This window comes from Microtus ochrogaster, chromosome 1 (genome assembly GCF_000317375.1).
Source record: "Microtus ochrogaster isolate Prairie Vole_2 chromosome 1, MicOch1.0, whole genome shotgun sequence".
NCBI classification, from domain to species: domain Eukaryota; kingdom Metazoa; phylum Chordata; class Mammalia; order Rodentia; family Cricetidae; genus Microtus; species Microtus ochrogaster.
The window spans coordinates 67,543,925-67,562,398 of record NC_022009.1 but is presented as its reverse complement, the minus strand read 5'-3'; the positions used below and the strand labels follow the sequence as shown (position 1 = coordinate 67,562,398).

General features: G+C 41.1%; 1 protein-coding gene across 1 annotated transcript in view; it reads left to right on the top strand.

Moving 5' to 3' along the window:
- The window catches only part of Scfd1 (sec1 family domain containing 1), a 61,301-nt gene extending 43,115 nt beyond the window's left edge, over positions 1-18,186 (top strand). Inside the window, exons 17-24 of the mRNA XM_005343806.3 lie at positions 1,317-1,396; positions 2,537-2,599; positions 3,845-3,920; positions 7,282-7,335; positions 10,909-10,961; positions 12,732-12,765; positions 13,291-13,356; positions 16,042-18,186. Of these exons, the coding sequence (XP_005343863.1) occupies positions 1,317-1,396; positions 2,537-2,599; positions 3,845-3,920; positions 7,282-7,335; positions 10,909-10,961; positions 12,732-12,765; positions 13,291-13,356; positions 16,042-16,119 (504 nt within the window). The 3' untranslated portion in view covers positions 16,120-18,186. The remainder of the gene's footprint in view (positions 1-1,316; positions 1,397-2,536; positions 2,600-3,844; positions 3,921-7,281; positions 7,336-10,908; positions 10,962-12,731; positions 12,766-13,290; positions 13,357-16,041) is intronic.
- Positions 18,187-18,474: the final 288 nt, after the last annotated feature.

Below are 18,474 nucleotides of genomic sequence, written 5' to 3'. Positions count from 1 at the left end.
TTGACCTGGATTTTGGTGGTGGCACACACCTTTAATTCTAGCACTTGGGAGGCAGAGGCAGGCTGAACTCACTGAGTTCGAGGCCAGCCTGGTGTACAAAATGAGTTTCAGGACAACCAGTATTGTTACACAGAGAAACCCTGTCTCGAAAAACAATGAAACAAAAAACCAAATGAACAAAAACACAAAAAAATGTTGACTAGATTATTTGTCTTCCTTCTAAGTACTACTAAAACTAAAGATATTATTATCAATACAACATGGTTTTATTTATTTATTTTTGTTTTTTTTTTTAAGGATATTTTTTCCAAACCTAATATAGATTTAATCGGACTACCTGATTTTTAGTAAAGACTTTCATAAACTCTGGTGATCATTAAGAGGCATACATCATGATTACCAATATCAGCTTAATTGTCCTGAAAATGCAAAGAAAGTAAGATCTCTGGTGAATGGTGAGCTTAAAAGTTTTCCCTTGGCGGGCCTGGGAGATGGCTTGGTCATAGTATGCTTGCTTATCATGCAGGCGTGAGGCCCTGAATCTGATCCTAGCATCCATGTTTTAAAAGAAGCCAGGTGTGCACCTGCAATCCCCGCACTGGGGATGGGAAAACAGGAGGATCCCTGGGGCCTGCTGGCCACCAGTCAAGCTGACTCCATGCCTCGCAGTTCAGTGAGAGACCCTGTCCCAAAGAAGGCAAGGAGTGACTGAAGCAGCAACTGACTTCAGTCTCTGTGCCCCACACTCAGACACAAGAACACATGCAGTCCTCACTTCCTTTCTGTAGTGGAGTCACAATGGTGCTAGGCTCCATTAACTTACACAGACTCAACTGGACGTGCTCTTCGGGATAGAGAGACTAGGGGAGGAAGAAACCATTTGAAATGAGAGGACAGCAGTTCTTCAGCCATGACTCTGAGTCCTACAGTGAAAATGAAAAGAGAAGCCTGAGGCCAGGCCCTCGCAGGCTGTGTCGCTCTCGATATTTCTGCTTTGAAATATTTTTGGCCAAATTGAATCACTTCTTTAGAGCTTGTTCTGAAGAGAGGAAGTCCATTTTATCAGTAGAGAAAAAAGTGATGAACTCCTGCGGCATGATGGAATATCATACTTAACACTTACAGGGCTACCTTCTCTTCTGTGACTTGTGTTCCAGATATTCACTTGGGTAGTCATTTACAGTACAGCTCCACCTGGTGTGGGTGCCTGGCATCTAAACTCATGCCTTTTTATTACAATCTTGATTACTCAAGTAACAGCAAACGCAGTTTTCTGTGGAAGTGTGGTGCTTATCAGAGTTCTTTTCTTGTTGCAGGCTGATTTGGAGCAGTATAAGAAGGCTTTAACAGATGCAGGATGCAACCTTAGCCCTTTACAGTATATCAAACAGTGGAAGTAAGTTGTAGCTCCTTTTCCTTTCCTGTTACTTAAGGTCATAATTCAAATTTTGTTCCCAAGAAAGTAGGAATGCTGGTAATAAGGCTGAACAGTGTCATGGTGACTTCTTATGTCTAGTGCATAGCATTTTCTTGACTGGCCCGCCATATGCACAGCTTACAGCCACATAAAATAGGGACACCTTTTATTTTGGGACAAGCTCTATACTTTTTTTACTGATTGATGTGTTGAAAAAGTCAGAGACTGAAATCTTTTTGATCCAATGTCTCAAAACTACTAACTAGCAACCAAGACAATACCAAATTTAAAAAACATTGTGCCAAGGAAATGGAAAAATTAATTGGTGCATTTATAATCTGCTAGTAGGAATATAAATTTTGATGATTTTCCAGAATGCTGTAAAAGGTTTTGACCCCCTACCACTTTTAAGGATTTATCCAAAGAAGTTATTAGAACTATAAAATTTTAGCAGTGAAAAACAACCTAAGTGTCCAGCAGTGAACTGGGTATATAATGACGGTACTTTTAGGCTGGCATGGTTCACGTGGATTATGAAGCACTCCTGTAATCCCAGCATCTGGGAGGCCAAGGGGGGTGATTCATCACAAGGTCAGTAGCAACTTGGGGTATTTACATAGCAAGACCTGGACTGTCCACTCTTATAAGATAGAATCCAACTGGATAACTGAAAATCATGATAGAAGACTTAATGATTGGAACCATTTTGAGGGTCCTGGAACCAAACCTCATGAATGCCTAAGGATGCTGTTTCCTAATTGGGAGCTTAATGGGAGGACCTGCACTGTCATTGAATTTACATGTGTTAAAGGACATTTGTACAGAGTGACCCACCTGTATGTGTTCACACACACATACATGCTTGTTCCTGCAGTGCTGCTGCTGGGACCCTGGGCCTGGTACCTGCTGTGGTGTTCTGCTGCTGAGCTGCACCCAGCCCGCACTGGCATGTTTTAGGGAATCTCACTGTTTGAATGATGGCTGTAATATAACTAGTTGAAAAATAATAATTTTTTAAAAAATCTGCATATCTTAGAAGTTAGCCAGTAAATCTTTTAATGCCAAGATGCCGAATGATAACTCTGTCCACTTGTAAGTATAAACCTCCTTGTTTCATAGGGCTTTTGCCAAAATGGCCTCAACTCCCGCCAGCTATGGTAGCACTACCACTAAACCAATGGGGTAAGTATGCTGATGATGTTGGTCCTTCGTACTCCAAACATTCATGTCTTAAAATCACAGTATCTGCCACCTTCCAGAAAATTTCCTTCAGACTTGCTTGAGTAGTTTTCATTCTCTCTTTAAGATGTAAGGGGATGTCTTTCACATGGTATTGGTTTCATATGTTTCTGTCACACCTTTCGGTTTTAGAAACTGCAAGGCTCAAACTATTTTGTATTGCTATTGATAGCCATAGCATAGATTTTTAAAGCTAGTTGCTCAATACCTAACCATGACAAATGTAGTCCTGCGGGCTGGGGAATGACTCCTCACCCTAGGGCAGCTCTCAACCCATGGGTCACATCCCCTTTGGGGGTCAATGACCCTTTCACAAGGGTCCCATATATATCCTGCATATCAAATCATAACTATCAAAATTACAGTTAGGAAGTAGCAACAAAATAATTTTGTGATTGGGGGTAACCACAACATGAGGAACTGTATTAAAGGGTTACAGCATTAGGAAGGTTGAGAACCACAGTCTTAGAGACCGCTGTAGTATTCGTGTGGTTTTCCAATTTGCTGAACAAGGCAATTGTGGCTACTTTTTTCTGTATCACACATATTTCAAATTTCTAATTTATTTTTGAATCTGGAATAAAGTATGAAGCCCAGAGGAAACAATTTATCTAGTTTTAATGGTTTCAGTTGCCCTCCCCTCTGGAGGTCACTATACAAGTTGTCCTGAACCCTGCCGCCCCACTCATGGAGGTACCTGCAGAAAGGATGTCCCTTCAGAGCCATGCATGCCATCCTGGTCACTTCTCTTATTTCTGTTAATGGAGGATTTCCATCCTGTTCCTCTTAGTAACACAGGGGAGAAAGGGCAGGATAAGAGAAAGGAAAATAATTCCTATAATTTTAAAAAATAGATTTGCCAGCATCGTGTCTTTAAATCAAAAACAATCAGAAAGGTGGAAGATTCTCAAATTATAATTTACCAAAATCTATGAATGAGGATAAGCAATGAATGTTTATATTGTTTATATAAAGTTTTATATAGTTTTAATTATTATTTAACACCATTTTATTAAGTAAAACTGCAGCAGCGATATCCGTAGAAGCGGAATGCCCACAGTGTTGTTTACGGAAGTAAGGTACAGCACAGTGAGCAGCCCGGGGTCTGTACTCGGCCACCACTGTTGGAGGAGCAAACTGTACAGCGGCCGAAACTCAGTGTGTCTTCTTTGTCTTTCTCCTTACCAGACTGTTATCGCGAGTCATGAACACAGGGTCACAGTTTGTGATGGAAGGTGTGAAGAACCTGGTACTGAAGCAGCAGGTGAGCACTTCTCGGAAGGCGTTCCTGCCCGGGAATAGATGGCTTTAGGTGTCAGTTTTTGCTGGATTAGTATTCATCTCCGATTACTCCTACCCACACTATAAATTCGTAGAATTAAGAATTTACTTACAAATCAAAGGGGATGGACATTTTAGTTACTCCTAATAAATATTGCCAAATTATTCTCCAGCAAAGTGTCTGTCTAGAAATGTATGTTAAACTCATGGAAGCCCATTGTGATCCTGCACTGTCCTGATGCCCAAGTGTCTAGGGGCACTTGCGCTGTGGAGGTCTAGGATTCAGAAGTAAGAGGCATCAGAAGAGACTGCAGAGATAGAGGCTTAGAATATTGTAACTGTTCTGCTTACATCTATAAGGATTGTTCTGGCTTTTTAATTTTCTAATTTTCATTATGGAGGCATATGTGGAGTTGGCTCTCTCTTTCCACCTTTCCCTGGGTTCCAAGAATGGAACTGGAGTCACTAAGCACCTTTACCTGCTTGAGCCTTTTCATCGCCACTAAAAAGATTGTTTTGAATTGTTTTTATCAGAATAAACATTGTAAGCTATAAATAAATTAGACAAGAATTAAATTGACCAATAAGTTAAAAAAAATTAATAGAATTATCAATGTTCTGTTTTGTTTACTAAGTCACTAATAAGAGCTTTTTGTATTTTGTTTTCTGGGCAGCATGAGTTTGTGCATTCTAAAAATCAACCCTCACAACAGATAGTGGAATGTGGTGATAATATAAACACAAAGTTGCAGAATTTAGAAATCACCACTGACACACCTTTAAAAAATGAATTTGTAGGAAATGAATTTACAAGCAGTGGAAATGCACCAGCTAAATCAGGAAAGATAAAGCTGGTTGCAGCGTGTGATCTCTGTTCAGGATTATTATTTAAGTAAGAAAACTCAAAATTTTATGCAACTGAAAATTTGAACTCTGAATATTGTATAATAACCATTTCACAGTATAAATGGATATCATAACACTACATTGTACAGTTTAAATGTTGAGCATGCTTCAGTAAAGTGAGCAGGAGTGGAGATAAGATGTTGATAGGCTTTCTTTTAAACCCAGTGGCATTTGGGACAGAGTGAAATATGGGTAGTCTGTCTAGCAGTGGCTTTATGGTAAGGGTTTTTCTCAACACTCTCTGGTGTGTGGATGGGGATAGATGTGGACCCATATGATCCTAGCTTGTTAATTTTTGTTGCTATGAACACACAGTGATCGAGAAGGAAAGTCACATCAACATTTTATGGCTTCCTCATTCATGATATGAGATTGGAATTAGTCTGTAAATTTGCTTCTAGAACATTGATATTTATCCCCTAGCCTCTCTGAATTTGCAACATCTGCATATGTTCCGTCTTTACTCTTTGAACTCCACATAGGAATTGTCACCTTCCAGCACCCTAATTGGAGCAGCAGCGACCCTGTCTCCAGTCCTGCTCCTGTCATGGTCACCAGAGCATCTTCCAACACCCAAAAATACATGATAGAAATGGCTATCATGGAGCAGTCAGCCATGTCAGAGAACTAATTCTAGGAGACTTGGAAAACCTTCCCTCCTGTGGCTATGCAATATTAATATCTGGGGTTTGATTTTTATGAATATTTTCTTTTTTTTAAGTAATTGCACCATTAGAGAGGTTAACATGGTTTTTTATCTAAATCTTTCCAGTAACTAAAATCATAAAACCAGTCTTAGGGAATAGATTTCCCACTGTATATATATTTTTTGATAAATTTCTGCTTCATGAATTATTTCTACTTCATTTAGAACCAGATTTTAGAAATAACCCGAAAGTTATAATTTGTTATGAATGGAGCTCTGCCTTTCAAGTCTATGTCTTAACCTTCTGGCAATTAAAAAAAAAAATTAGTTGCCAACTAACACAGCAGTGTTTTCTGCCAGACAGGCTAGCCCAGGCCTTTAATCCTAGCACTGGTAGGCAGAAGCAGGTGGATCTCTGTATTTCCCAGGCCACCCAGGAAATTTCCATATGTAGCAAGTCCCAGGCCAGCCAAGGCTACATAATGAAACCCTGCCTCAAAAACAAAAGAAAAAATAAAGTGATTTCCATTTTATTTCTAAATAGCAATGTCTGAGAATAAAGAGAAATATGCTCAGAACATTTCATTTAATTAATTTCATCTGTGCTTTGTTCAGTGAAGTTTATAAACTATGATAGCTGCACTGTGCACAGAAGACTGGCGTGTTCTACTTGCTGTGTGTGGTCCAAGTGGCTACAATCCAGCTATCCAGTTTTGCCAAGAACTCACAAGAGTTCTTCCTGCCTCTGTCTCCTAAGTGCTGAAATTAAAGGTGTGCACCACCCAGCCAGTCCAGTTTTTCCTTCAGTAAAAGTTTGTCCCAGCTCAGCTTCAGCTGACGTGTAATACAGCCTGGAGTCTCAGTTGAGAACTGTCCAGGTCAGACTGGTCTGTGACCTCGCCTGTGAGAAACCATCTTCATCATGTGGGAGGGTCAGGCTCACTGTGGGTTACGGAACCATCTGTCTTGGGCTGTATGATAGCCAGGGGTGAACGTATCAGCAAGCCAGCAAGCAGCCTTCTCCGTGGGTTCTGCTCTCCTCTTGAATTAGTGACCTGGAAGTGTAGGCCACATAAACCCTCTTTTCTGGTTTGCTTTTGGCCAGAGTGTTTATCCCTGCAACAGAGAGAAAACCAGAGCAGAGTTGTGTGTGAAGAGACTCGGTGTGTAATAAATTTCCCCTTTGGTTACTGAGACAGGGATCACCCCAGTACCTCAGGCTGGCCACTATCATGGGAGTCCTCCTTTCTTAGCCTACAGTGTGGAGGGAGAAGGGTATGGGCAGCCTTCAGCTTTAGAAAATGCTTACATTTTCCTGCCCTGAAGCCCATGTACCTTACTTATTATTATGTATGTGTTTGAGTATTGGCATGTTCAGGCCACAGCATGTATGGCAGGCAGGAGGCTAAAGGGCACTCATACAGAATTGTATTTTTCAGTGAGAACTTTGGATATTTAGATTGTTTACACCTGTGACATCTTAATTATGTACATAAACTTAGGATGTGTTTAATGGAAAGGTAAGCATGTTTAACTATGGAGTGATTGGGATTGGAGAGATGGCTCAGCAGTTAAGAGCACTGACTGCTTTTCCGGAGGGCCCGGGGTTCAATTCCCAGCACCCACGTGGAATCTCACAGCTGTCTGTACCTCCTGTTTCATGAGATCTAACACCCTCAGACAAATAGCCATGTTGGCAAAACACCAGTATACATAAAACAAGTTATTCCAAAAAACTAGAGTGATCAAGTTGTTATTCCAGCATCTAACAAAACACTCATGTTTTCCACAGAATCTACCCGTTACGCGAATTTTAGACAATCTCATGGAGATGAAATCAAACCCTGTAAGTAACAATTAATTATGTAAATTCTTGGATGTGTCAAACTGACTGAAAGGTGATCAATCCAGATTGAGTCGGTTGTGCTCCTAATTACTACTGAGCATGTGCGAGAAAGAGTCCACATTCCCAATGGCATCTTTCAGCCATTGTCAAAGATACACAGAATTGGGTTTTCTTGGCTACTACAACCATTCTGACTAGGTCTCCTCTGAATTAAATATATACTAAATCGTACATGTTTTAATGTTAATACATCCTAAAAGAGTGAAAAAGAACCAGTGACCATCAGGTGGTATAATGTTGATGTGGGTATAATGTTTATTAGCCTCTATACCATTGGCTAATAAAGAAGCTGCTTTGGCCTATGGCAGGGCAGAATAGAGGTAGGCAGGAAAACTAAACTGAATGCAGGGAGAAAGAAGGCGGCGGGGTCAGGCAGATGCCAGAGCCTTACCAGTAGGTCACAGCCTCGTGGTGATACAAGGATTAACAGAAATGGGTTAAGATGTAAGAGCTATCTAGAAATATGCCTGAGTTATGGGCCAAACAGTGTTGTAATTAGTATAGTTTCTGTGTGATTATTCGGATCTGAACAGTCAGAAAATGAACAAGCAGTCTCTGTTTACATGATGTAAGGAGAAGCAGTGCAGTTTAAGGAAATTCTATTAGGTGAGAAATGTATAGTAAAACTTCTGAGTATTTCAGATGGCTCTAAATTCCTCTGGGCCCAACAAGTAAATCAAAAACAATTGTTGGCAGAATAAACAACAGATGGTTAGCATTTGCTTGACAAATATTTTTCCAAACTATCTATCAGCTGGGCACTCATGGAGGTGACTCAGAACACTAGCACCGAGGTGGTTTTCCAGGAGTCAGCACAGAGCGGCATCGTCAGAGCTTACTTTAGTCAGGCTGCCGTAGACTTGGCAGTGAGGGGAGGACTTCAGACCTGAAGAAATGAGAACAGAATATTGAGACCAGTGTGACTCTTTTAGTAATTGTTAAAATATGGTTATGGAAACTAGCAAAAACAATTTTTAAATTCACTCATGTGGAAACTGAAACACCATAAAATGTGCAGCTGCTGTTATGAAAATTATGGGAAAATTATACACAATAAACTTAAAAAGATTCTTGTGTTTAAGAATCTGTAAATGTGGTACACAGCCTTAATCCCAGCACTCGGGAGTCAGAGGCAGGCAGATCGCTGTGAGTTTGAGGCCAGCCTGGTATAGAGTGAGTTCCCGACAATCTCCAAAGCTACAGAGAAACTATGTCTCAAAAAACCAAAAATAAAAAGAAAGAAAAGAAAAAAGAAACCAAATCTGTATAGATGGTAGTGATAATACAGTGCAATTGCAACTGACTTTGACTCCTAGACTAAGAGGCCCTCAAAAAGAGGCGTGAGTTTATGACCATTTGTCTTAGAAAACACCTCATTACGCTCAGTGTCCATCTGAAAGGTGGCCCAAGCATAATAAAGGTCAGAATACAAATGAATGCAAAACTCCAGGAGACAAATGCATAGGATGAAGGCCTCTTAGGTGATTTGTAATTATACCCATCCTGATGTTCTGTGCAGACCACTAACTATGATAGCAGGTACATGTATGTGTGGGATGTGCCAAGAACTACTCAGCGAATTTGTACCTTAGAAGTCATTTAATCCTCAGTTAAACCACTAAGAAAGGTGCTGTTTTTATTATACTTGTGTTATAGACAAGGAAAATGAAAGATGAGGTCAGTAAACTTGCTAGGGGTTATACCACTTATAAATAGCAGTTTGGGGGTTTTCTGAGGCCAGAGTTCTACCATTATACTGTTAGTAGGAACCGTGTGTCCTTCACAGAACTAGAGAGGTCATCTAACAACAGAAGAAAGGGAGCAGGAGACAGGTGGCCGCTTCATGCAGTAGACTTGAGATCCAGCCCTGCTCCTCATCCTGGTCCTAGTCACAGCCGTTCCTTCCACGTGCTTTACAATAAACACATGGATGGCTAAATTTGATGAGTCTTACACAGATGTTTCTCTGAGCTGTACAAGTTCACTTATCAGTACTGTTGAGTTTATAATCACAGGCGGATCTTTTAATTAGAAGAGATACTTTTTCTGTTTTGAAAGCATTTCATCATCCATCTGCTATGTAAGGTAGCTGTCTGCACTCCCGTTCCTCTCTTGTTCGTACAGTAAGGTAGAGCTGGCAGGTGATAGTGAATGACTGGATCGTTCATCTCACCTTAGCTGCTTTCAAATCCTGGAGCACGGACTGGCGTGTAGCTCAGCTGGTAGACTGCTTGCCTAGCATGTGCAGGCTCTGGGCCGATCTCCAGGACCATGTGAACCTAGCATAGCGACAGGTGCCTGCCTGTACTCAGTACTTGTGAACCTAGCATAGCGACAGATGCCTGTATTCAGTACTTGGAAGGTAGGAGCAGGGGAATTTGGAGTTTGAGGTCATCCATGGCTACTCAGTTGGAGGCTAGGCTAGGCTATATAAGACGCCCTCCCATTCTGGTTACATGTGTGTGCACACACATACATTACACATGTAGTTAGAGGACAACTTGTGGGACCTGGGGATCAAGTGCAGGTCATCAAGCTTAGCAGCAAGTCTGACTTGCTGGTCACTTACACTTGGTAAGTGTTCTCCTGTGTTGATCTGAGTACTGACCACCAGGTCAGAAAGTCCAGCTAGGAGGGGTTCCCCCAGTGACATGTGAGGAGTCCAGCCACACTTGGGGTGCTGTGTTGATCTAGGGTCAGGACTGAGTAGTGGTGGCCTGTGTGTGTTTGTCCTTCACCAGGTATCGGGGCAGGGCTGAATTGTTCAGTTTAAAGACAGATCAGGAAGTAATTATACCATGAAGTAATGGACTGTACTTCACAATTCCTTTACTATCAAGAAGCTTCCAATTTAGCATAAAATTCAACAACTTCTAGAGTCGGGAAAACTTGAACAGCTAGAAGAGTGTGGGTGACTCGGTCTGGGCAGGCCTCACCTGGACTAACCTGAGGACATGAATGTTAGCATGAAACGTTTAGTTCATGTATTTATCTGTAGACATCCTAATGCATTAGGTGGGGAAATGTTGGCCACATATACACTTGATATCCAGTATTATCTAAATTTTTTATTCTAAATTCTAAAGTTGATCTGGTTCCAACATTTGCACATAAAGGACTGAGCCTCTTATATGCATCTGTATACTCAGTAAAGCTCTGGACACAGAATGACGAAGTCCAAAACAAAGACCCTGGGCATTAAAACTGCACGTGCAGGTGGTTCACATCCTAGAGTTCCTACCTTTATTACTAAATATGTGACCACAGAAAAGTCACATGGCCTCCTGTCATCCCAACTTGCCCATCTAAAACTGGGCTAAAAATAGGAACTGCCATAGACTGAAGATTAGTGCATGGTTTCATATAAAGCACTGAAAATACAGCTTCTTAACACATAGAGACAGTCATTACAATCTGAAATTGGAAGGTGTGTTACGAACAAATTCTGTGCTGTACCATGACCTTCTAAACAGAAACCTCATAGTCATGGCAATGTATTTTATTTTTTAATAGGAAACTGATGATTATAGATATTTTGATCCCAAAATGCTGCGGAGCAATGACAGGTAAGAATTTTTTCTCTTGGGTGGTATTTGTTGTCCATTCCCTCTGAGAGTGGAATAACGTTGTAAAGACAGTCTGCTTTCTACTAACATTCTGACTGTGGGAGACCAGTTAAAAACAGTGTATTTTAATCTCGTTCAGAGCTAATCACAGGCAATTATGATTAGTGTCTTGCTGTTTTCCCTTAGTGTATATACAGAGAAATAAAGTTAGCTGTTTACTATTTGTGAAATGGTGTTATCATAAACAAAATGGGGAATTTAGAGAAAGTATTTTTAAACGAATATGATTACTGGACTAAATGTAAAGAAAATAACTGTTGGAAACAGATGTTTAAGGTGGTGGTTTGTTGTGTGAAATCAATGCAGCTTCTGTAAAAGCACTTTATGGCAATGAAACAACTCACGGTATAGTGTCTGCATTTTATGGAAGACATGATATGGTAATTGGCTGTGCTTGTGTTACTTTTCAAGGGCTAATTCATGGTAGTTAAGAAAAATAACCTAAAAGACAGCTGACCGAGAAGGAAATAACTGGATATCCCTAGCAGTAAAACTTTGGGAGCAAATTCCTTGCCTGTGCCTGCCGTTGAGGCCTTTAGCACTTTGTATTTGTCCTTCTCCCAAGCATTCACGTCTTTGTGGGTTATCGGGACCGATGATCTAGCTGCTAGATTATTAGGTAATTTCAAGTGTTCTCTTTTCTGAACTTAGCAGAAGTGCTGTTAAGTAAGAACTTCCAATAATAGCTATCACTGGCAAGAGAGAAATTTGACAGCAAATTATAGAACAAGGGTATGGGGACTGAGCGCCAGTGGGACAGGGTTTCCCTTTAGGAGTGATGAGAATGTTAGATTGGATACACTAAAACCCACGATCTTTTCTTCACAAGCAGATGTGTAACTGTCTGGACTAGTAACTCTTCCTGGCAGTTGGCTAAGCAGGAGCCATAGAAGCTGAGGACTGTTCAATCCTAAGTGTATCATATATACGATAGTCAGAAGGAATATTAGCATTGCTAAAGCACACAGGCTCAGAGCTTTCTTTTTGCAGCCTTTTCCTAAGCTATCCTATCCGAAACCATGGTTATTAGTAACTCATGGTCCTGAGCTATTTAAGTATACCTCCTGTCTACCTCAGCGGAGCTATTGAGAATTTTGATCAGGTGGCCATCTAGCCATTTCTGTGGTGTATGGACTGTTGAGACTGTAGACGTGAGGAAAGATGGCAGAGGTGTGCTTAGCTAAACAGTTAAACTCTCCTTATCACTCTGTCTATGCTTGTTTGTTTAATTCTCAAGTGTAGCTCTGACATGTGAAGGCCTGGAAAGATGTGTTTAGTAAAGAGTTCGTGGATGCCAGTGAAGTGTTTTCACAATGTATGACCTGTGATAAATAAGAGGCTAGAGCAGTATGTCTCCTCCCATCTTCCCTTCCATCCTGAGGAAGATGCCACAGGCTGTTTAACTCATGACCTGCATTATTGCTTCACCTGGTCCCAGCTTACTTTCCTTGGCATAGATGCTGTTGGTCAGCCTTCTAGAATTCATGTCAAAGTTGCTAGTAGGTCATCCCATTCCCTTTTAGACATTGAGATGTCTACCTTCTAGCTCCTTCCTCTACAAAGCTGAAGAACCCCTGCTTACCAAGAAGGTGGACCTGGATACCTTCTTAATGCTGCTCACACGTGCACATGAACATGTTTTCCTATACCCGTCTTTCCTGTAATAGAAGCCAACGATGAAATTTTCAGTGCAGTTTCTCTTTATTGCAGCTCAGTTCCTAGGAACAAAAATCCATTCCAAGAGGTAAGTTTTGCACAACCTTCTCTGCTCTTAGATAATTAACAGTAGTCCTGAGGCAGAACGAGTTTGTCATGAGCATAGTTTGTGATCAGTGCTTGGCCATTCAGGTCAATCCAACTCTGCACATCCAGGATCCTGCCATCAAGTCCTCAGCAACTCTGTTGCTCTGGTTTTCCAAGAGTGACAGAATAGCAGGAAAGGAATCTTTTGTATTGCAGTGAGAATTTTCATGCGGAATTTCAGCATTGTGAAGATGTGAATACAGACTCTTCTTGTTTTGAGTGCCATGCTGAAGTTGTACCATGGGCTTTCCAGTCCTGCCTACAGCAAATAGTAAAGATTCAGAGCTAGCCTTCAGCAAAAGCAATCTGCCCTAGGTTTCTGTTCCTTGAATGGATGATGCAGTTAGACTTGGAAACAGCCCTGGACATGTGCAGCCTTATCTCAGTTTTAGGACAGGTCCCAGACTAAAGGCCTGCTGCTTGAGAATTAAAATGCTTTAACTGTTTCTTCCACTTGCATTTTTAGGCCATTGTCTTTGTGGTAGGAGGAGGCAACTATATTGAATATCAGAATCTTGTTGACTACATAAAGGTACAGTTGGGTCATCTCAGTCTATCACTTGGTGTCAGTCTCATTGTCCAGCACCTGTCCTCACCTCCGCATAACTACTTTCTAAGAGGTGTCTTTTAAAGTTCTGTGTGTGAGCAAGACACGATGGCACAAGCCTGGAGTCCCTGCTACTTGGGAGGCCAAGACAAGAGGATCACTTGAGCCCAAGAGGTCGGGACTAGTCAAGGCCACATGGCACAATCTCATCTCATAATTAAAAAGCCACGTATAGAGAAAATTGCTGATTTGTTTGTTTTCCTGTTACATTCATTTTTCTACTAAAATTATACTGGACTAGAAAATAATATATCGTATGGATATTAAGTATTTGGGTGCTCCCTTGATATACTTTAACTATTTAGAGACCTCAAGCTCCTATTCTGAGTGTTGTCTCCCTTGAGATAATTTCTAGAATTTATTTACCTGACTAACACATGCTTTACACTTCAATCATATTAATATCAATCAGCAACATACTTCTAAAAAGCATTTCAGGTAGCAAATTAGAAATAATGAAATCCTACCTACAAGTCACGAATGAGAGAAAACTAAAAGTACATGAAGCAGGAAGCCTAATTTGAATACCAAAAAATCTATAAGCTGGAGAATTAGCTATTGTTATATAATAAAATGACATTTTATAATTATTCAGTTTTTGTTGAATATGATTGGTCATTCTTTACCTAAGGCATTAATAGAAACTATGGTATAATGGGACCACATACCTCCCAGGAAGTCTCACTTGATTGCTTCAATTATGCACACGAATGTATTTTTAAGAATCAGTGGGGGGGGCAGTCTTGCACACAAAAGAGCTTTATTTTACATGCACACATATGTGCAGGCTTAAGAATAGGTTTGTACTGGAGCGTTTGGTAAGCTAAATTTCTTTAAAATTACACCTGATTTATTAGCTAATACAAGTGATTAGTGTTTTGCTACTTACTGTCTTTCTGTTACATAGCTGTTAGAAAGGAGCTGCAAACATGGTGCGCCGAGCTGGGGAGAAGGACAGAGCAGAACAGGCCTCTCAGCTGGACAGAGGGGACCTAGTTCTGTGCTAGGATCCAAAGTAGATGAGGGCAGCCTACACTGATGTGCCAGCGTTGTGTGCTAGGAACTGGAAACGTTAGTGGTTTGTGACTGTTCAGTACTCATGGAGCCTGATTTTGTTTACACGGTCAGAAAGAAGTAAATGGCTTCTACATGAGTAGACCAGGGTTCTTCTTACTTAAGCATGTGTAGAATATTTTTTGGTGAATGAAGTGTGTCCTGTACTCCTGGGATGGTACTTTGGCATATTGTCTGCCCTTGCAGGAATATTCTGTATGGCATCAAGAGTACCAGTTGTGTGACCTTTTGTACTTTGCATACCATCCCTCCTCCCTTTTAAATGTAACTAAGCCACTGCTCTTGTTTATTTGTTCCCAGAGATGGGCCAACTAGGACTGGGTTTGTTTTTAATTTTTATTTGTTTTTATGGGTGTTTTGCCTGCATGTATGTGTGTGTGTTCCACACTGGTACAGTGCCTGCAGAGGCTGGAACGAAGCAACAGAGCCCCTGGGACTGAAGTGACAGACAGTTGTGGGCTGCCAAATGGTACTGGGAACCGAACCCAGGTCCTCTGCAAGAGCAGCAAGTGCTTGCTCTTAACCACTGGTCCATTCTCAAGGCCCAAGTACTGGACTTTTGGTTTGTTGATTGGTTGGTTGGTTTTTGTTAATTTTTTTTTTTTTTTAATGGGATCTCACCCTGTCCCTCAAGCTGAACTAGGACTTGAGGCAGTCTTCCTGGCCCAGCCTCTCAGGTGCTCTGGTTACAGCCCTGTCCTCCATATCCTGCTTTTGAGCCAACATCTACTCAGTTTATGTGTCACAGAAAAATTACTCTCTTGTGTTAAAAAACCACCATCTTGTTTTCTTGATTTTATTGAGCTCTACATTTTTCTCCCATCTTGTTTCTTGATGGATTACCAAATTAGTTTGATATAAATTTTGCATACCGTAAAAAGGAATCTTAACTCAGCTTGTTGATAATGTACTTAAAAAGTATGGGCATAAAGAACTGACCCTCATCAGATGTGGTTGTGAGGCCTATCACCCGGCTCTCAGCAGGCTAAGGCAGAAGGGTAGAGAGGTCAAGGCCAGCTTGAGCTAAATAACAAGATCCTGTCTCAAAAGAAAAGGTAAATAAATGAAATAGTTGCCTGAATTTTGTATTTGCATCCTAATATTCTATCTACTTCAGAAATAAAATTCAGGTAGAATGGGATGCATTAACAAATGCAGTATTACACAACAGGACTGAAGATAGAAGCCCACGTCATCTTACTTTCAACATAAAAATTCTCTTATTTTCTTCAGGTAGCACAGATCATACCTTGAAACAGTATTTATCTATGATTATATAGAGAGTTGTTGGTCCTCTGAAAGATAACAATACCAGCATGCCATAATTTACTACTGTGAAGGAAGAAAATATCTTTGTGCCCACTTCACCACCTCATTTCTGTTTAGGCAGTTTAGGATACGGACACACACACTTTAAATATACCACTACCACCTGACAAACAACTTTTAAGAGTAGCCCCATCCCCAGAATGCCCAGCAGGCTTACACTAACTCTTTTTCACAGTTACATCTGAGTTCTGTGTCTGCTTTTTACAGGCAAAGCAAGGCAAGCATATTTTATATGGCTGCAGTGAGCTTTTCAATGCGACCCAGTTCATAAAGCAGGTAAAGTGAACCTCTCTAGTTTGCTCTCTGAGCCAGCACAAGTTGCTGTTGGCTCTCTCTCCTTTGAAAATTATATCACTTCAACTGAATTTAAATCAGCAACTGAATTTAAATCAGCTTAAACAAAACCTCATCTAGCTCTAAGTTTCACCATGGATATAGAGACGGCTCCGGTAAGTAACATTTTTAAAGGGTTAATAATCCCAACTCTTTTGAAAAGGTAATTATTTAAAATTAAAATACCCAAGTAGGCTAGGTTGCATTCAGCATTTCTAATATTCTGTTCATATGTCTGCTGCCGGGCATATCATAGTTGGGTCTCAGAACTCTTCAGCAGGATGTGCTCAGCTATGTGTCCACTTGGAAAGTTAACGGCAGCTGTAGCTGTGTCCATTTTCCTATCATTCTTCAAGTATCGTTCCCACTAATGTTCTCAGCAATTATATTGATCTTAGATTTTTTTAAATTGGTATGCACATGGCCTGATCAGAAATGTCTAAATGTCAGCATCTGGAGTACAGGTAAAGGAGATACAGCTTCTCACTGTTGCTCTCAGCCTCTTGGAGTTCCCTATGATTCTAGGGACAAATTCAGGCCAAACTAGGATCCACAGCTTTGATGATGAGGAACTTGAGGACTAACGAGTTTGTGAAGCAAGACTGGGATTCCGTGGCAGATGTTTTACAGCAGGGAAGCATGGGGTTAGACAAAGAGAGGTGTTCAGAGCAGAGTGGTGCACCCTGGGAATGTGGGTGTGGCCTAGCAGAGTGAGTCTCGGGAAGTAACAAAATACTTGATTCTGAGAATTCCATGCATGTATGTATGCACTTTGATCATATCCAACAGCATCCTTGCGCTTGTCATTTTCACATTTTTACCTTGGAAATTTTTCAAACATGCAGAAAGTTGAAGAGAATTTGCAGTTTAGGTAACCAAGGAAACTCAGTCTGGTTTTCTTTTCAGTGACTCAGCTGTTGTCATGCTACTTCTCTGGTTTCATTGGTCTTTAGAATGTTTGCTTTAATTGCTTTATTGTGTTCTATTCCTAGCCTTCTTGAACTGTAAATATAAGTTCAGTTCTAATTTAAACTCAGTATTTAAACTGTAAGGTTTAAGTGCCTGGCCTGTGTCAGCTTCATTCAACACATTTGCCTGCTCTGTGCTTTTTAGTTTGAAATATTTTGTAATTTATGTTGTGATTTATTCTGTAGCCCAAAGTTTGTGGTTCTGTTGTTTATCAGTTCCCTTACCGTCACAGAACATTCCCCCGTTTTAAATAAGGTGTAGTTCCTTTTGTGGTCCAGCCTCTGGTCTGGTCAGGGTAGCGCTGCTCAGATTCTGTGTTTGTTTCCCCTTCAATGGGGGTGTCCTCTATCGTGCGATGAGAGACGTTCAGGTTGCTAACCAGGAGCCTGATGTGGTGACTCATTCCTCTGCACCAGTCCCTCAGAGCAGGAGGAGGCAACTTCTAGATGACTTCGAGCTGTTGATCTTGTCTCAAAAAAAGAAAAGCTAATTAGAATTATTGAATTCTCTTTCTCCTCTTAGCTCTATCTATTACTCTAGGGTCTTATGTAGCCCAGGCTAGCCTTGAACTCACTTTTCCTCTCCCCTCTGCTTTTGGTACTTGTTTACGACTCTGGTCCCAGAATTACAACAGTGCTAGAAAATTCCTGTTGCCTAGTGATGCTGGTGTAAGCAGAGCTACTGTTCGCTAGTCCCAGGGAAGCGTAGCACACACAGTTTGTATGATAGTTGATAATGGTAGCCAGTGCTCAAGTGCAGCTCAAGCAGAGAGTGTTTCAGAAGTCTTCAGCTAGCTCCTGAGCCTTCAATGCTGGCCCCTGGAGTTCTTCTGTGCTCCATTCATGGTGAACGCCCAATAAAATGGACCACATTTAATCTTGTTTGTGTGGATGCAGGCATACAGCTGTAATTTAATGGAAAGGTTACGTGGGTGTTTGTGTCCCTGTGAGGCCAGAGGCCAGCATCAGTGTCTTCCTCATTAACTCTCTACCTTGTGCTTTTTTTTCCATGTGTTTTGAACTTTTTTTTATTTAAAGATTTCCGTCTCTTCCCCGCCACCACCTCCCATTTCCTTCCCCCAATCAAGTCCCCCTCCCTCCTCAGCCCGAAGAGCAATCAGGGTTCCCTGCCCTGTGGGAAGTCCAAGGAACCCCCACCTCCATCCAGGTCTAGTAAGTTGAGCATCCAAACTGCCTAGGCTCTTACAAAGCCAGAACGTGCAGTAGGATCAGAAACCCATTGCCATTGTTCTTGAGTTCTCAGTAGTCCTCATTGTCCACTATGTTCAGAGAGTCCGGTTTTATCCCAGGCTTTTTCAGACCCAGGCCAGCTGGCCTT